Genomic DNA, 18,705 nt, shown 5'->3' with positions numbered 1-18,705 from the left:
TATGACCCCTACTAAGTTTAAGCTCAAATGACCCCAGCTAGGTAGTTATCAAGCCTCCTTTTAAAGACCCCTAAGCTTCCCTTGGAAGCTGGTTCCAGATCCTGGCAACCCTGACTGTGCAGTAGTGCATCCTGATGTCTAGCCTGAACCTACTCAGTCAACTAGTGGCCATTGTTCCTTGTTACACCGGGAGGTGCTCAGGAGAACAGGGTTTCACCCAATCTCCTCTCGTCCCCACAGTAAGTTTATAGATGACCACTAGATCCCCCCTCAGCTTACTCTTGTGGAGGCTGAATAGGTTCAGGTCCCGTAGCCTCTCTTCGTAGGTCCTGCCCTGCTGCCCCCTGATCATGCAAGTGGCCCTCCTCTGGACCCTGTCGATGCTGGCCACATCCCTCCTGAAGTGCGGCCTACTCAATGCGGCACCCAGAACTGGACGCAGTACTCCAACTACGGCCTGACCAGTGTTGCATAGAGGGGGAGGAACACCTCCTTGGACCTGCTCATGATGCATCTGTGGATGCATGACAAGGTGCAGTTAGCCTTGCTGACTGCATACTCCAATTGGCAGCCGACATTCATTTTGGAATCAATGATGGCGCCAAGATCTCTTTCTCTTTCAAGAAGAGAGTTCCCCAGCTTATAGGTATGCTTCTGGTTCTTCCTGCCCAAGTGTAGTACTCTGCACTTGTCAGTATTGAATCCCATCCTATTCACATTTGCCCACCCCCTGTAACCTGTCCAGGTCCAGTTGTATCCTGTCCCTCCCTTCTAGTGTGCCCACCTCACCCCAAATCTTGGTGTCATCAGTAAATTTGAACAAGGTGCTTTTCACCCCCTCGTCCAAGTTGCTGATAAATAAATTGAACAGTGCTGGCCCAAGGACTGAGCCCCGGGGGACTCCACTGGCCACCTCCCTCCAGGTCGAATATGACCCATCCACCACCACTCTCTGGTGCGGCCCCCTAGCCAATTTGCAACCCATCTGATTGTGTAGGCATCAATGCTACAGTCACCTTGCTTTTCAATGAGAGTGGGGTAGGAGACAGTGTCAAAGGCCTTCCTGAAGTCCAGAAAGACTATGTCCACCATGACACCTGCATCCAATGATTTAATGACCTGATTATAGAAGGCTATCAGGTTGGTCTGGCAGGACCTGCCCTTAATGAACCCATGCTGGGTGCCCTTGAGCAACCTCCCCCCTGCTGGTCCCTCCCAGATGTGCTCCTGGATGATTTTTTCAAAGAGCTTCCCCAGGACTGAAGTAAGACTAATGGGCTTACTTGGTTGCCTGGGTCCTCCCTCCTCCCTTTTTTGAAGATGGGGACCACATTGGCCTTCTTCTAGTCTTGTGACATCTGGCCAGAGCACCATGAGTGCTTGTAAAGCTGTGCCAGGGGCTTTGCGATGACCCCTGCCAATTCTCTCAGCATCCTGGGGTGGAGAGAATCTGGACCTGCTGATTTGAACACATCCATCCTTTCTAGAAGTTCCCTAACTTGGTCCTTCCTGACCCTAGGCCTGGCAGAGTCACTCCTGAGTCTGTCCTGTTTCCCAGTGGGGGAGAAGTTCCAGTCCCTGCTCAGAAAAATGGAGGCAGATTCAGCTGAATCAAATCAAGACAGTGATTGGAATCACCAAATCAAATCACTGCCCCCCAAATCAGCCAAATTCTAATCCAAAGCAAATATTAGCCACTTCACGCAGGCCTACTAGATATGTGCTGATACTGAAGCTGAGAGTTGAGATTTACTGCCACTTTTGAGAAGGACCTGATTATCTTGGCAGTGGAATAATGAAATGGGATACATCTAATATTACAAAGTGCATGCATAGAGTCAACTCACTACTAGATTTAAGATCAAGAAGGAATTTTCCCCCAGCTCAAATGAAGACTATTGAAGATTTTTTACTCTCCTCCTCTCTAGCATGGAGGTCATCCACCTCCTAGGATGTTTGATTAATTCACTGCCATTGCAGTGGCCAAGATATTGGCTTTCTTGCAATCATCTTGTAGCATTGCAGGTTTGTTTTTGTTTTAAATTGGATGCTTTTTGTGACTATAACATGAGAGAAGGGCCAGAGTGGATATTTTTGCATTCCAAATACTTTTGGACAATTGTTTATTACATGGTTGCCTGTTATTTCAGAGTACTGGACTTGATGATCAGAAGGTTTGTATCAGTCTCAATGAACTGAGTGGAAGCTTCTGAACTCTATGGCTCTGAAGCACTGAGTCAGGTGTCAGTAACAAGAGCATAACACCACCACTTGCTCAGCTGCTAACTGTCCCTTCATGTACCAGAGCAGCATCCCAGTTGCATGCAGTTCTCCTATTAACTTCTTTCCCATCCTGTCTAGCACTCCTGGCCAGCTAACACCTCAAGAAGGAGTAAATCTCCTTCCCTCAGCAAGGAGAGCAAGGGTTTCTCAAGAAGTAAGAGAGTAACAGTGCCTGAGCATGCAGCTCAGCTTTTCTCTTGTGCCCTGATATCAGTCTGCTCATACCTCTTGTACACGATCCAATTAAAGGAGAAGAGAAAATCTCCTACTACCTCAGAGACTAGCTAGGAAGGTCAATGCAGATTCTTCACAAGCCATTTGCGTTCAAACCACCAGTCAAAATCATAGAATTATGATACCACTCAAGATGAAGATACTTAGAATGCATGAGCACAACGGTATTGTAGGTGGCTTGCTAGATTTCAAACTGACAGGTTAATACTATGTAAACTGCTTTCTCCTTTCCATTTTCCAAAATGTGCTTAGAAGTTAAAAGCCTTTCCACCATTTGCCATCCTGCAGAAAAGTAGAATACCTTAAAAAGCTCTGCGTTTGGGTAGTAAGTGTGTACAGTTTAGCTTAAAAAAAGAAATGAAAAGCATAATTAAACCATCAGCGTTGCTAACCTTAAGTGTTGAAAAATGATGTAAGGTTCTAAAACTAATCAAAAAATAGTCAACAAAATTGAGAGATTATTTTTATTTCCTTTTGCATAGTTGTATTTTAATATTCATGCTTTCAATCTTTTATTTTAAAAATCATTTTCTTTTAAATTAATAGCTATCATTCTCATAATTATGTGATTCTAGGAATTAGGTCTTTAATAAAATATCCAGTATCACAAGAACTCATAATACTGATTCTGAATCAAGAAATGAGAGAATCAAAATTGGGCAAGAATTCAAGGCCTTACAGTAAGAAAAATTTTGATGTGATATATTTAATTATTAGGAAGTGGCGTTAAAACAAAAGAAATAAAGGCTTATTTGGACATAGCAAAGGAGTGCTAATGAAAACTGGGAGATTCCCCAATGTACAGGGGTCTGAAACCCTCCCAGTTTAAATTGGTAATCAATTCATTTAAATGAATCTCTCAATAGATCTTTTCCCAGAGTAGACTACAGAAGACCCAGCTGATTTTTTATCACAGTTATGTCATTTATGATCAAATTCTCACAGATAACCTGCAGTGAATCCAGTTATCAGGAGATCTTGATATGTGGCATAGCACTGTTCTTCTTTGCTTTGTTAGTTGTGGAACCACCACTATCAGGTCCATGTGAATAACCCAGTCAGCGAGCGGAAACCCCAGCACAATGGCCTACCCCAGGGCTCTACACTAGCACTCTTTTTTCCAGTGCTCTTTTTAACTTGTACAATCAGTGTTCTGCCTAACAGTCCATCCTGTAATGACATCTGCTTAGATGCTGAGACTTGATTTTTCTGACCCTAAGGAAGTCTTAAATTGTGATCTGGCAATTATATCCAACTACTGTCATACTAACTGGCACTTGCACCTGAATGCTTTGAAATCAGTTTCATGGGTTTTCCCTTCAGTGACGCTTCTGCAGCTTGGGAACTCAATGCTTCCCTTGGTGGATACACCTTGAAACACAGTCTTTACCTGGTCTACTTCAGCATGATTCTTGATAGATCTCTGGCTTACTGTGACCACTTGATAAAATTGGCTGTCAAAATTAAGACCAGATACCATTCAGCTTTTCAAGCTTGCACAGCTACCTGCAGATATAACACTTACCCTCTTTACAACTCTCCTTGCACTCTCTGATACTTGATAGCAAAGTATTGTGTTCCAATCTGGATCCTGGAGCCACACACTTGGTTAGTCAATTTACAGCTCTGTCAGACCATGTGCATCCTGTGGTTCATACCTCAGCCCTGACTGCCTTTAGCAAGTAACCACACTCATCATGAAGCCAAAATAACAGCAAAGGTCAAAAGCTCACTTGACCTCATCTGAGCTTACCTGCAGCTCTTTAACCCTCCTCCAGTTTGCCTCAAATCCCAATATTACCTACAGTCAGCTCATCCATATCATGTTTTCTATGTGGCATCTTGTTGGCCAAAAAACAGGCCCTGTTAGCAGTGACTAGCCATTTTCTTGTCAAAAACCTTACCACTTGATAACCAGGTCACCTCTGGATACTTTGCACACTGATAAAGGCCCTGGACACTGTCAACTGATCCAGATGTGGTTTACAGTTCAAAGTGTTCCAAAAATGTGGACAGATGCAGACTGTAACTCATATCATAGAGCAGCGGTTCTCAACCTTTTGCACCTTATGTCCCAGTTATGTAAGGTCAAAAAATCCTGGTCCCACCAGTCCCCCAGCAGCTGATCGAAGTATGCAAAAGTGAAATCAGAAGTCCCGCTGTGGCACTTCCAGTTTTGCTGCCATGACGCAAATCCCACCTAGAGGACCTTTGCATCCCACCAGTTGAGAAACCCTGTCATAGATGACCATCCCATAACTGGCATCTAAGCAGCTGATATTCTGACAACAAGAACGCTGAGTCTTGGCTTAGCCAGCTACATATATGCTAATAACAACATTAATGGAAGAATGAAAGTGGCAAATAACAGCAGGATTAAATCCTTAAAACCAAAGTGGCCTGAGCTATTGCTTAGTACTAAGCTCTTTTGAAAAACTCCTCGCTGAGGGCCTTCAGGAAGCCTTCTTGCTGCTCAGAGTAGCCTAGTGAAGAAACCTTGTTATTGCCAAAATTAGATAAACTAGAAGCCAGTTTATTATTCTGACTAATCTAATATGAGCAGATTTTTGTATAATTATACATCAGTTTCTTGTATACATGTAAATAATATGTGCCTCAATTCAAATTTAAAGGTTATCATGTCCTGTAGTATGATGGCATGGGGCAATGGCACGAACACTTTTCCTCCCATCTTACTAGTGTGTCTGGTGCTTATTGTTCCCCTAGATTTCTACATCTGTACTGAGAAAGAAATACTGAGAAACCACTGGTGCTGAAAATGAAACTGCCCATTATTGTAAAAACTCTGATTGGTGAATATATACTATATTTTAAAGCAGTCAGTGCGGTAAAGGTGATATTTTTCATCAGACCAACTATTCCTACTATATTTTGAAATCATTCTGCATAGCTAAGCTTTGGGAACATCCTATCTGTGAGAGACATTTGGAAGCAGCAACGTAATTGGGAAGTAGATGGGAAGCATCTCACAAAAATGGCTTTGGAACCCATACAAGTATTCTACTAACTGTAAAGGGATGACTAGTATTTATAACCAACGAGGCAGATGATGATGGTAATAACAAATACATAGTTCTTATTATTATTACTTTAATAGTAGATCTCAAAATGCTTTACATAGAAAGTCAGTTAAAAGAAAAAGGGGTGTGTGAAGTAGCTTAATGTGACCTGACTAGTTTTATAACTGGGAATTCTATAAGTTTCCACAGAAGTATATTCCGTTGCCTAATAGATCTTCTAGTTAAAAAGTATCTTGTGAGGGAATTTTGATTAAATATGTACAGCTTCAGCTCATTTCTCCTTCTGTCACTTTTGGTTAATGAAAACAATTTTTCTCTTTCTCTTTAAATTATGAATGGTTTCTAGACACTGCCACTAAACAGGTTTTAACATTTATATATTGGAAAAACGTCAGAAGCAAACCTTTAATTGAAGTCTATTATTGCAATAAGTTAATGCATGTAGGCAACCCGTGGCATGGGTGTCACAGCGTGGCATGTGAAGGCATTTTGCTTGGCATGCATATCTTAGGGCAGGTGCTAGGGAAGGGGCTGGGACTGTGCTGCCACAACATGGATTGGGTCCTTTGCAGTTCCCCCAACGTCTGCCCCTGGCATGCCAACATCTTACACAGTGAGGTTGTGGGTCAGCAACCAAAAATGTCGCCAACTCCTGAAGTAAGCCCTTTATAGCCATAAGGCTAGATTCAGATTGATAAACTAGGCCAAACATAGTGATCTACTCATTAGGTGCCTAAATTCATTCAGTGCCTATATTTTGATCTCTAGGCACCTACATTTCCATATATATATAGGAAAATCCCATTCTGAGAGGGTCTGTGTCTTACTTCTGCCTTAGCTCCACTGGAATCCAAATATGAAAAAGTGGTATAGAAACCCTGACAAGTCCCCAGAAGGGCCCAATGCAACTGTATTTAAAAATAGGATATTTGCATCCTACCATACATTTCACAGATATACAGAGTACACAATGAGCCCCTGCATTCCCCAAGCTCTTCTTTGTGTAGAGGACAGTACCTTGCTATGGCCATCCTTCACTTCTACCTCTTTACAGATGTTTTTAGTGATTTCGGTCATAGTGGGTTAAAACCTATTCCACTTATTTGGTGCCTATATAATATTTAGGCATGTAAATATCTAAGGTGGACAGACGACTTCTTATGATTTAGTCTTCAGGCTAAAATGAAGGCATGTCACAACAGGAATGTTTTGTTCAGGGACTTGAGCAGGGCAGAATGGGATAGTATTAGATTTTAAGTGCAACTTAGATACCTAACAGGTGGAAAGATCTAGCTTATCCTGGACATTTTTTACACATGCAAGTGCACAACACCAGGTGCTCTGAAAAGAGCCTGGTGCCAAAACACTTGCAGTTGTATAAGCAGCAAAATGCACATCAGCGCTGAGTAAATGGCAGCGGCACACTTTTGAACTAAAATACATGGAGGTGCTTTAATTCAAAAGCGCACCACTGCCACTTTCTGTGCGCTGATGTGCATTTTGTCGCTTATACAATTGCATGAGGTGCAGCGCAGTTCACTTCAGCGTGCATGCGGGGAAGACTCGATTAATCGAGACTGCTTCGAAGCAGTGGATCTCTGGCACATCACAGGACAGAAAAGTAGATGTATAAATGCCCAAGGAAATTGGACCCACTATGTGGATGTTAAGTGAGATTTAAATGGTTTATAGGCCATAGGCAGTACTGTGTATTGGGTAATTGTTGGAGAAGGAATAATTTCCATAACTTAGTTCCCACCTGCTTCTCTACCCCCATCTCCTGTTATTCTACCCTTGCCAAGGACACAGTTGTAGAACCAAAAATGAGCTCTATAAAAGTGTCTACTGAAGAAGAAAACTGCGTCAAAAGATAAGCCTATATTTCTCTTCCTTTTTAGTTTTTACAATAATTAACTCTAACCACGATCTTCTCCTTTCTTAATTATGAGAAAATGTACCTGGCAGCCATCAACTATTTTTCATAATAACTATTTTGTCAGTTTTCCTTAATTTGCTGAATTCAATTTTCTGAACTCTACACAGAACCATACCTTATAAAAGAGCAATAATAAAATGCCTCATTAGTCTGCTTTCTTTTGTTACTTCTATCTAGGCAATGCCAACTTAGAATTCAGAGTGCAGAAATGATAATTAGTGCTTTAGAGACTGTGGAGCACTCTGAAATATTTTGCTTGAAGGGGACTCTAGAAATTCAACTCTGAATTGTAATCTTTGCTTGTGGCCATAACAGAATACAGTTACAGTTTACTCTTAAAGCTTTGTTGTTATTATAAGCAAAACTAGCAAGGTTAACAGGCAGCTACTTCTAAAAAAAAAAAGGATGACCATTTTTTTTTATCTAAGTGGGCTCACAAAAATACATTCAGTTTTAATGCTAGCTTTTGTTCCAGTCTTTTCAGCACCTCACAATAAAGTCAAGACCATTTCTCCTTTATTGTGAAAAAATGCACTGTCTAAAATGTGTTCTTTTTAATGAACATTTAAAATGTACAATTAAATATTAAAGGACAACTCTTTTCCCTTCCTAAATTATTAATGTATGAAAAATATTAGTTGTTAGGCTAAATTTGTTTTTCCTCCTTGATCTTGGGAAGATTTCTATTACAGAAGCAGGAGGTTAGAATACTATCACACTGTCATTTTACAGAATACTTGCTCTTCATGCTCTACGGCCTTTTGTCAACCTGTAATTATGCCTTTGCAAAGATTTAAAGAGTAATGCTCAGTTAAGAACGACATTTGGTCATTTGGGGAATCTGTGTGTTAATTTCAAGAGGCTTAACACTCATTTGATATACATAAATTAGTTTAAGAATAAAAACTCTCTCTTACCTGGTCCTCAAATGAGATCGCCTGGGCAACATCTCTTGGAAATCCATCAATAACAATACCTTCTTCATCAGGGATCTGCATTAATCTCTGCTTTATCTCAGTTATAGTTGTTTCCTTTTATAGAGAGAAATAGTTGACAAATCATCTTTGGTTAAAAACAAACAAACAAAAAAGAAGCTTTACCCAATAAATATCAAATCAAGATACTCTTAATACTGCTGTACCTGTGGGGCCAGTTCTCCAGTGGTAATTATTTTAGCAATTAGGCTCCATTTTCTATTGCTGCTTGTGTTATGGATCTTCTTCCTTAATAATTCACCAACTGATATGTATTCAAATCCATAACGTTCTGCTATTTTCAGACTTTGTGTTCCTTTCCCACTTCCTGGGCCACCTATGGTTAAATATAAGCAGAAAAAATAACTTTCATTTGGTATGCTAAATTCACTTTGAAACCATTGCCACCAGTATCAGTGTTCCAAGCTACTATCCAATTGAGATCTGTAGCTGTCTTGTCATTAGAAGTTTCTACAAAGTCAAAATAAGTGGATCTATTCCAGGACTCAGAGCAAAGTTTTTTTCAAAAATGTGTAGCTGAGGAAAAAAAAAGATGTTTTCTCTTTTGGGGTCAGACTCTCCATTTATTTACCTCTCTTCTGCTAGTACTAAAGTGGACTTAGTCCTGAGTTATACTAGCATAGGAAAGAAAAACAGCAGATCACTTATGGTATGAGAAGCGATCACTATATGAAACCAATGAAGAGTCAGATATTCTGATATCTTTGGAGAGTAAGGCAATATTTTGTCTTTAAATGGACCCCATTGAAGTCAGTGGAATTACCCAAGAAATATGCCTATGAAAATTTCTTTCTAAATACATCTGAGGAATTTGTGCAGTTCCTAAAAATGATAATGTTAAATAACTATATCTTGGTACTTGCAACAACTTTCTGTCAAAAAACATACACTTTAGATCCACTGAAAAATTAAGAGTTACTCAAAACTGGTTTTACCCCTCTTCAGGAACACAATACAGTTAAAGCAACTATTTGTATCTAATATGATGGATAAAATAAATTAGTTCCTAGGAATAACATATTACTGCCTTATATTTTCCAAATTAGTCCCATATTTATTGAGGATTTATTAAATTAACAAAGACTTCTGTGAAAGATCCTTCTTCTTGTATGCTAGTGTGGCTAAGTCTTAGAAAGCTATTGCCAGTTTTAGAATATTAGATGTCGTCATAGAAAACACTAGGGAACTTGATGGAGCGAACTAAGTCTGACGAAGGCTGGCAGAACATTGTTCTGTTTATATCAATGGATAATTAACAAGTGATTTTGTGTGTCTTATTATGACTTGTCATTGTTTTTACTGGTACTAGTCCCTGGATTGGGTGAGTTGGGAATAAAAAGGGGGATAGTGGTAGAAGTTCTTTAAAAGAAAGCTTTTATAACTTAGCATTAAAGCACTTCAAGATGCTTAAAGATACAGAACAGCCAGGAAGGAACAGTCAATTCAATTCAATATCTTTTAACTTGGGGAATGAAAAATATCTTGAAATTACTGCAATAGACCAATAATGACTAGACAAAATAAGTATTAATAATTATATCTGGTATAGAAAGAGATAAATGAAGCAGTTTGTCATATTCCATCAAAACTGCAAAAGATAACAAAAAAGAGAGAGCTAGTGCTTGGAAAAATATAATCTTTACATGCAAAATTACAGAATTGCTGAAGAAGTCAGTACAGTCCTCTGCACTGAAGCAGTTTTCACACTGCTCTTCAGGGAAAGCTTTCCTTTGCAATTAAACACAGCAAAACAGAAATGAACAATACACAGTTCATTTCAGCAGAAAAAAAAAATCACAATTAGTGATCATATGTTCACAAGTATCACCTATATTAAGCGAGTTTTTGTCAATCAGAAAATGCTTCCCCTCAATACTAAGCTTTCATTTATGATAAAATGGAGAAATTTATGGAATAAAATAGGGGAAAAGGGATAGGACAAAATTATTTCCAATGGGAAACAATTATTAATTTTACTTTTTCCATGTACCTTTGAAGCTCTGATGCTCCAAGTTCCTTCATTTATTACTTCAGTTGACAAGTAAGGCTGTGCGAAATTTCACCGGGTGTTTTGTTTCAATGCTGTTTTGACTCGTTTCGAGCTCAAAACAGCAAAATCAAAATGAAATGAAAGGTTTTGAAGCAGCTTCAGAATGAAAAGGGCGCTCAAAACATTTTGAGTTTCAAAGCTGGGCTTGCTTCCAGGGAAACAGAAACTAAGGTGAGGGAGTGGGGAGAGGGGGGAAGACTGTTCTCATATTGACATGTGTGGCTGGCCAGTGTCTGTGATCCTTCCCTGAGGTCCCTTCCAATCCCAGTGCTCTGGGGGAGGGAGAGAAAAACAGCTGCACCTTAACACCCACACAGTCACACATCACAAGTTTTGCTTGTAAGCAGCTTGAGGTGCAGTTTCCCAGAAACCCCTGCACCTATCCCCTTGAAACTTGGAAGGCTTCATGGCCTCAGAAGGGGCTACTACCCCTGCATGATTCATCTGAATCAGGCAAGAAATGACAAAGTTATAGGCAGTTTCATGCTTCCCCATTATAGTTGATGGGCAAAATGTCGAAACAGTGTTGAAACAGCGAAACAGTTTCGATGAAATGGAACAGAACTCGAAATGAAACACTGTCCCATCTACACAGCGAAATGGAAGTCAAAATGAAATGGTGAATTGCACAGCCCTATTGACAAAGGTGTTCATAAGGAGAGAGGCTACTTTTTTAAAATTATTTTTGTCTGAAGATTATATGTTACTAAAGAGAAATGTATGCTTATTTAAGGTATCTCTTAGAGCATATCTAGATGAGGGAAATATATTGTTTTAAAAAATATATTAGATTACTGGTTTCAACTGTGACTGGTCTACACAGAAAAGTGCACTGGTTTAGCTGTTATTTTTAGCCATCTTCACACATGAACTGTCTCAGGTTAAATTTAGTTGATATTGTTTAACATGCAAGATAAAAGCAGATATGAATCAGATTTCCACCAGAGCTAAATTAACAGATTTTAAAAGATGTTAATTTAAAAACATCTTTAAAAGATGTTAGCTTGTTGCAGTCAAATTCCATTCAGCTCCATCCTTCGGACCTTGACTAGAGCAGGACAATAAGGATGCATTCCCATGAGCATGCACATGCGATTGTCCTGGTACAAATAGCAGCAGCACATATATTTGTGGTGCTGCTACTTGTCTTTCGGCATGCCAGTGGCGCATGGCAAATTGCCTTGGGTGGAGTAGGGGAGGCTGGGACCAGCACCTGGGCTGGCCCCAGCAGTCTTACTTGGGGTCCTGGGGGCCTCCTGGGCCTGCAGTGGCAGCAATCCAGGTGCGTGGAGCCTGGCCAGCAGCCAGAGTGTGGCTCTGGCCAGCCAGGCTCTAATTTCAGGTAGTGCACGCTGCTACCACATATACTATGCCACTTTTTTATGTGTGTGTTTTTATTAGATACTGGGATTTCCCAGTGTCTAATTTTGCCCCTGCACTGCAAATATGTAGTGTGGCAAGCAGATTAACATGTACCACATGAATTTTGTGGTACCTCAAAACCTTTTGAGATTTTGTGGCACCGCAAACAGCACATTCCCGATCATGGGGATTCGGACAGATGTTCTTTTTATAATATAGCATTTTCCAAACGTTTGGGGTTTATACCCTGATGCAGTAAAGTTGGTAAAGTCATCCACTTCAGTTGTCAAAGTTTGTTTGATGCTTTTGTGTATATGCAGCATTTGTGATTCGCACACATATGGAGAGTTGCACCCACTCCAGGAACCTTTCACCCTTCCTACCAAGGGTGCATACCCCACAACTTGAGAAATGCTGTTAGAAAGTATTAACTAAAATGCTTTAATTCAGTATTGTTTAAAAACAATGTGCTGATCACAGTTAGTAAAGATGTTTTTAAAGATGCTGAATCCAGTCTGCACCAGTGAATAAAAATGTGTTAGTTGAAAAATGGTAGTAGACACATTTTAAACCACAATTTATTTTCTAGTATAATAGAATCTTGGAGAGGAAAGTTCCACTGAGTCAGATGCTTGGTTTCTGGCTGGTTCATTCTGATTTTTCTAAAATCCAATAGTACAGTGAATTGTTTGTATCTTTACCTGTTAAAGATTTTTGTAAAAATAGAAAAGAAAGAGGGAACCCACTTTTATAATTATCTTCCACATTAAACCCAGCTAGCTAACTACAAAGATGAGACAATATAAAAGACTTGGTGGAATCAATAAAGAAATCCCAGGATAAAGAATTATGAATTAACCATTCACCAAATATGTGTATGAGGATGACTCTCTTATCCATTTAGTTCCAGCTGTTAATGCAACTAATAATGTATTTAAGGTTAGGCATGCATTCAAGTTTCTTACTGGACTGGGGCTTGAAAGAGTGTTTTATGCAAACTGAAAGTTATGCAATACAAAGTTTTGTCCAGTATTTCTGTACTCTAGAAATATTGCTGTTTCTACAGCTGATTATTAATGAGCAAAGACATTTTGTATTCCATTCTTTTTTTTTCTTATTCAACATATTTATTATTATTTTTACTCTGCCATTCATGCTAAGTTTAATTTTAGAATTAACTTTCTCAGTATACTTTGAGTAATGTACAAAATTTAAAAACAATTGTCAAACTCCTCGTGCTGAAGCATCTTCAGTTCATGTTATGGGACAGATAGCTGCACAGTTCAGTTTAGGAGTAATTCAGTCAAATGGCTGAAACAGGTTTTATTGGATGCTTGCATAATTCCCTGCATAGGTTGGAAACAGGATGATAGTCACAACCCCCAAGCTCTGCTCACCACTGGCTCACACTGGGTGCATCTACATATGCGCTTAACTGCGCAGTAGACTAATGTGCTGCAGTGTAAAGCATCACACTCTGTACATGCAACACTATTAGATCACAGCAAATTAACTTCCACTGCTGTAAGATAGTACGGTCAAGTACTGTCAAGGACAGTGCTACCTTATGATGGCAAAAATAACTGCATCTAAATGCACGTGTAAATGCTGATGCAGGCATAAATTGCGCTGAGTCACCTCAGGCAGCAGGGCACCAGACCCCTGCTTGCTACCTAGCCACATAGCTCTGCTCTTTGGGCGTTCTTGTGTTCCAGCCAGCCCCTCTGACTGCAACCTAGAGGCCAGGGCTGACCCTGGAGCCTGCTGCCAGCCTAGGACTGCTCCACTCTGCTCCACTCTGGCTCAAACTGTTGGAGTTCCAGGCACACGTGTAGATGCTGTGCCAGGGAGCCATTAACCCTGGCACGAACTGCACCAGAGTTTGTCATGCTACAGTAACTGAATCTGTAGATGTACCCACTGAGTACAACTAACCCACTGCCACTCTGTACATTTTGGTTACATCTAATCCTTATTCATTGTCTCAATGCCATGGAAGCATGTTGATTTTAATGCACAAATGTCTTTTACAGTCACAAGAAGGGAGCTAGTTTTATCCCCTTTGGAAATACAAGCTAACTCCTTATTAAAACATAATGAATGAAAGGCAAGAGTTACTTCTCCATCTAATTAAAATTAAATTGCTCAAACGGCCCAGGATTTTACCTTGTGTTTGTTTTAGAAAGAAATGCAGACAGGATGAAAAAATCCTATTGTTTACCAGGCCCATGAGCTGTGTGAACCAATAACTATGAAAATGTGTTGCCTTTTCTTTCATGTGTATTGCACCTTTACATCTCTATGAATTTACCTGGACTACAGACTATAATAGACACTTTTCAGAATTCTTGCAGCATATCACAGAGAAAAATATGCACTGTTTTCTCTTAGGAAAGCTCTATCTTCTGTTCCTTAATATAAAATAAGTCCTTACAGATTGAAAATCTGATTTTTTAGTATCTTGCACCTTGTATAGTCATTTATACTTATGATAAGGTAAAGTGGCAGGTGTAAAAACCTAACAAAATATTTGTGAGTAGAGAACTCTGACTTGGTGGCATCCTACACACATTTTCCACACAATATTAGTTATTAGAGGTATAGAACAATGTCAATTATCAAGTCCTGATGTGACATGCAGAAATCAGGCATTCTTACTACATGCAAATATACACAGGTGACAAATAACCTAACCCAGAAAACTGAAATGCAAATACTTCTTGCCCAGCAGGTCAACTATTTATCTGAACTTACATTGGAGGTGTTTTAGTGACGTGCATATTAGTGTGATGTTGGAATTTATCAAAGTAGTTGGCTAACAAGATACACTTTCACTCAAGTTGGATGTGCTGACCAATCAACTGATTGAGGAGTTTAAGTGCAGGTCACATCAGATCAATATTTTCTTGCTGTGGGATATAGTTAATTTAATTTGAAAGAAAACTCCTTTTCTGCAGACAACTCTATTTTCTTATCTGGCCATCATACCCGAGACTGAGACTGCCACTGAATCACGTTTCTCCCTTCAAATCTTAATAATGTTTATTATATTAAAATACTGTAGGATTACATTATCAATATCAGGGCAAAGGGAAAAATAATGAGAGCTAGTAAAAAATTGACACTCATTTTGCCTTCATACCTATGACAAGGATGATTTTTGGTCGAGGTCTTGTAGGATCAAATACCTCATACTCCTCAATTAACTCAGCAGTTTCAGAGAGATCTGTGTCACTTTCTATGGAGAACTGATGGATGGGAGGGAGTCGATCATAGCGTCGATATGGAAAATTAGGATTGTCAGGCATCACTGTAAAAAAGTCAGGTAAACTGAGAATGGTGTAATAAATAGCAAAGTCTAAATCACGTATATACATTTTTATTAAATGAGGATGAAACAAGTTTAGAATTACAACATGTCACAAATAAATATAATGGAAACAACATTTCTTTAACGTTTTGAATGCATATTACTTCCTGAATTTGGTATTCATGCCTCTATTCAGCTGGTTTATTCAGTTTAAAACCACAAGTTTTCATATTATAACTTCCCTTTGATATCCATTTAAATTGACACGCTTCCATTTGTGGTAAATAACCTTTTGTTCTCCAGTGGAAGTCTAACCTCCAACAGCAAGGCTTAAATTCTGAGGGGATGGCCTGCATATCCTCTGGGCCCCATGATTTTAAGAGTAGTATCTCCGATGTGCATGTTGCATACAGAGATCAGATGGTATTCTTGATTCATTAATTTAGTGAAATGCTGGCTGGACAGCAGGAATAACTATGGCAACTGGAAGAGTAGCTAATTACTCATCATTAATGTTACAAATATAGGAAGCGCATGGGCTAATGTGACATTTATGTAGATTTAGTGAGAAGCACCAGTTGTAATTAATTTCTTCACGTATTAGCAAATTCATATGTAACACTGATTAATAAATGGCTCAGAAAATAAAGTGACAGAACCTTAGCTGGCACAAATCCTTTCAAATCAATGAGTATGGAGTGCATAAGGACTTACCTAAATATCTGTATAATAGGATCCTGGAGGGAATCCACTTCTATACGATTCAAGATTCAATGATGCAAGGTTAAATTATGTCTGTCTGGACACGTCTACATGAGACACTAACTGTGCAATAGCCTAATAACACTGCGCAGCCTATGCCAGGCAAAAACTGTGCTAATACGCTACTGCACAGTAGTATTAGGCTTCTGCACAGTAAGTGTCTCTAAAAATCTGTGCGCTGGTGCCACTGTGCAGTAGCATGAGTTACTGTGTATTGACTTAGTAGTTGGTTAACAAAGTGCTAAACTTAATGCGCAGTAACTACAGCCCATTAATGAATGTGTAGACATGCCCTTTTGCACAGCTGTATGAAAGAAGATGCAGGGAAAGCCCTCTTCTACCAGGTGGAATATCCACACAGCACACATTCAGCATTTAGCTGCAGGGTGATGGTAGCCAACTACAGCATGTTCAGAAGTGCTGGAGCTGTGGAAATGGAAGGTGAAAAAACAGCACCATACTTACACTTACAGAGTAAGCCCTAGGTGCACCTTTTCTGAAGTCTTAGCAAAGGTTGCATTCATTCTAGAGCACTTCCCCCAACACCTGTTGCATTGTTATGTCCATCAAGGACATAGCATCTCCAGGCCCCACTGCTTGAATTAATGCGTCTCTTCCTCCTTTCCCCTCTGCTTCATGGGAGTCACAATTTTTTTTGTGGATGGCCTTTTACTCTATAAAACCACCAAAAAAGGCCCCAAAACATGAAACCCAAGGAAATAAACAAAACCCCTTGAAAGGAGTTTTAAAACAATGGCGGGGGGGTGGGGTTGGCCATTTCAAGACTGGTTGTCTTTGAGTTACTTGTACATTTGTATAAATAACTTGGAGTGTGAATATTTTTAGACCTATGATTTTTTCCCTGTGGACATGAAGTGTAACATCTCATTTGTCACTGAGCTACAAAGTAACTTATTTACTCATACAATTTTAGCAGCAATAATGAAACTGTCTAATATTATGTTGAAATATAAAATGTTCAGCTGAAGGTTATACGTTACCATTTCTAAAAAAGGATCTTCTGGATTGCCCTCCGTTGAGCGGGGGTAGTGTCCTCTTCTCTTGACTAACAAAAGTGTCCCATTTCACTTTCTCTGATCCTCCCAGTTCTTTCACTTTCTGTAAACAGCTTTCCAAAAATTCTATGGGGTCATCGGGTTTGTAACAGATCAGTCCATTCAGCAAACTCTGAAACAATATCCAAGAGTGAAATATAAAGCAAAGACTACGAAAGAAGACAGAAACCGGCACCCTGAATTTAATATGATTGCATGCCGTGCCTCCACACCCAAAAACTCCAGTGGAGCCCAGGCTTGGGGCATGCGAGGAACGCAGGACTGTTGATGTCACACATATTACTTGGAATATGAGGCTTTCAGATATGGCTTTATTTCTGTCCAGTAGCAACTAAAAGAAAAGCTGTAAAGAGTATCGAGTTTGTCTTAATCTTTTCTAGAACTACATCCCTGGTTGACAAACCAGATTAACCCCAAAGCTTACGCTGTCTACTTTGCTGCTTAGTTCCACAAAATGCATCGTTTTCTGAAAGACCACGGCCATCTTGCTCATGGGAATGCACTAGTTATGGGAGACAACATGTTTTAAGCACTCTTTCTTCACTGGCGTGGTCTTGAGAGCTGTCACCCAGCAGGTGATAGGAGCTTGACATCTTTTAGGCGCTTCTGGGAATAAACGGACCATTGAGGTCCGGTCGCTTGGAAGTTCCCCTCCCACAAGATGTCTGCATGACAGCAGTGCACGGATCAGTGGGGAGGAGGCAAGGTCAACAAAAACGGTGCCCCCCGCCCCTCCGGTGCAGCCGGGCAAAGGCTGGCGGGCTCCCGGGGGCTGTGTCCCAGGCTGACAGGCGCTTGCAGGCGAGCGGGACGCGCTGCGGGGCCCTTGCCATGCTCTTCAGCTTCCCCCCGGCTGGGAGCCGCTGTCCCCCGCGGCCAGCCCCAGCCCCAGCCCCTGCTCCGGGGCGTCTCCCGACCACGGCGCCCGTGCTACAGCGACCACACCGCCGCCGCGGCTGTCCCCGGGCACGGAGCGGGCGGCGCGGGCCAGCCCGGGGCAGCCCTCCAGCCAGCCGCAGGCTCCCCGGGCGGGGGCGGCTTTCACCTCGGGCCGAGCCGGCGGCACCGCACCCGCGCCCGCTCCCGCCTTCCCGGCCCGGGGCAGCCGCGGGCCCTGCCCTGCCTCCCCGCAGCCGGGCGCGCAGCCCCGCGCTCACCTCGAAGAGCTGCGGGATCTCCCTCCGGGCCAGGTAGTCCTTGGCCTCGCAGGTGCTCATGCCGCCGGGGGGGAGCGGGGCGGCGGCTCGGCGGCGGCTCCGCTCCCGCTCTGCTCGGGGCTCCCGGCGTCGCCCGTGTCCCCGGCGGGCGGGCGGGCGCTCCGCGGGGAAGAGCCTGGCGGCGGGAGGCAGCGCCAGCCCCTGCCCTCCCCCCGCCCGCGGGAGCCACTCACAGCGCCCGCAGGGCGAGCCAGCGACGCCCCCCGCACGCGCGCGCTCGCGCGCACACACGTACACACGCGGGCTTACACGCGCGCGCGCTCCGGCCGGGGCAGCCTGGCCCCACGCGGGACGCCAGCCACGTCCGAGGCGCCCCGGGTCCCCCTGCGCTTGCCGGGGATGCTTGCCGCCCCGCCCGGCGCCGGGTCCTGTATCCTCTCCCTGGCACCCCCACCCCGGCTTGCTCAGGACCCTCCAGGATATGAGAGAGGAGGGGCGG

The 18,705-nt window shown here is 41.8% G+C and overlaps 1 protein-coding gene across 1 annotated transcript in view; it reads right to left on the bottom strand.

Annotated features, from left to right (window-relative positions):
• AK5 (adenylate kinase 5) overlaps positions 1 to 18,406 on the bottom strand; it is a 155,855-nt gene extending 137,449 nt beyond the window's left edge. The window contains exons 1-5 of the mRNA XM_090050357.1: positions 18,207 to 18,406; positions 16,975 to 17,161; positions 15,044 to 15,211; positions 8,636 to 8,805; positions 8,412 to 8,525 (exon numbers count right to left, since the gene is read on the bottom strand). Coding sequence (XP_089906483.1) covers positions 8,412 to 8,525; positions 8,636 to 8,805; positions 15,044 to 15,211; positions 16,975 to 17,161; positions 18,207 to 18,266 — 699 coding nt within the window. The 5' untranslated portion in view covers positions 18,267 to 18,406. The remainder of the gene's footprint in view (positions 1 to 8,411; positions 8,526 to 8,635; positions 8,806 to 15,043; positions 15,212 to 16,974; positions 17,162 to 18,206) is intronic.
• Positions 18,407 to 18,705: the final 299 nt, after the last annotated feature.

The sequence above is a fragment of the Crocodylus siamensis genome, chromosome 5 (genome assembly GCF_052110815.1).
Source record: "Crocodylus siamensis isolate JL-2025a chromosome 5, ASM5211081v1, whole genome shotgun sequence".
In the NCBI taxonomy this organism is placed as follows: domain Eukaryota; kingdom Metazoa; phylum Chordata; order Crocodylia; family Crocodylidae; genus Crocodylus; species Crocodylus siamensis.
The sequence above is the reverse complement of the archived record's forward strand: the minus strand, read 5'-3'. Positions and strand labels throughout refer to the sequence as shown.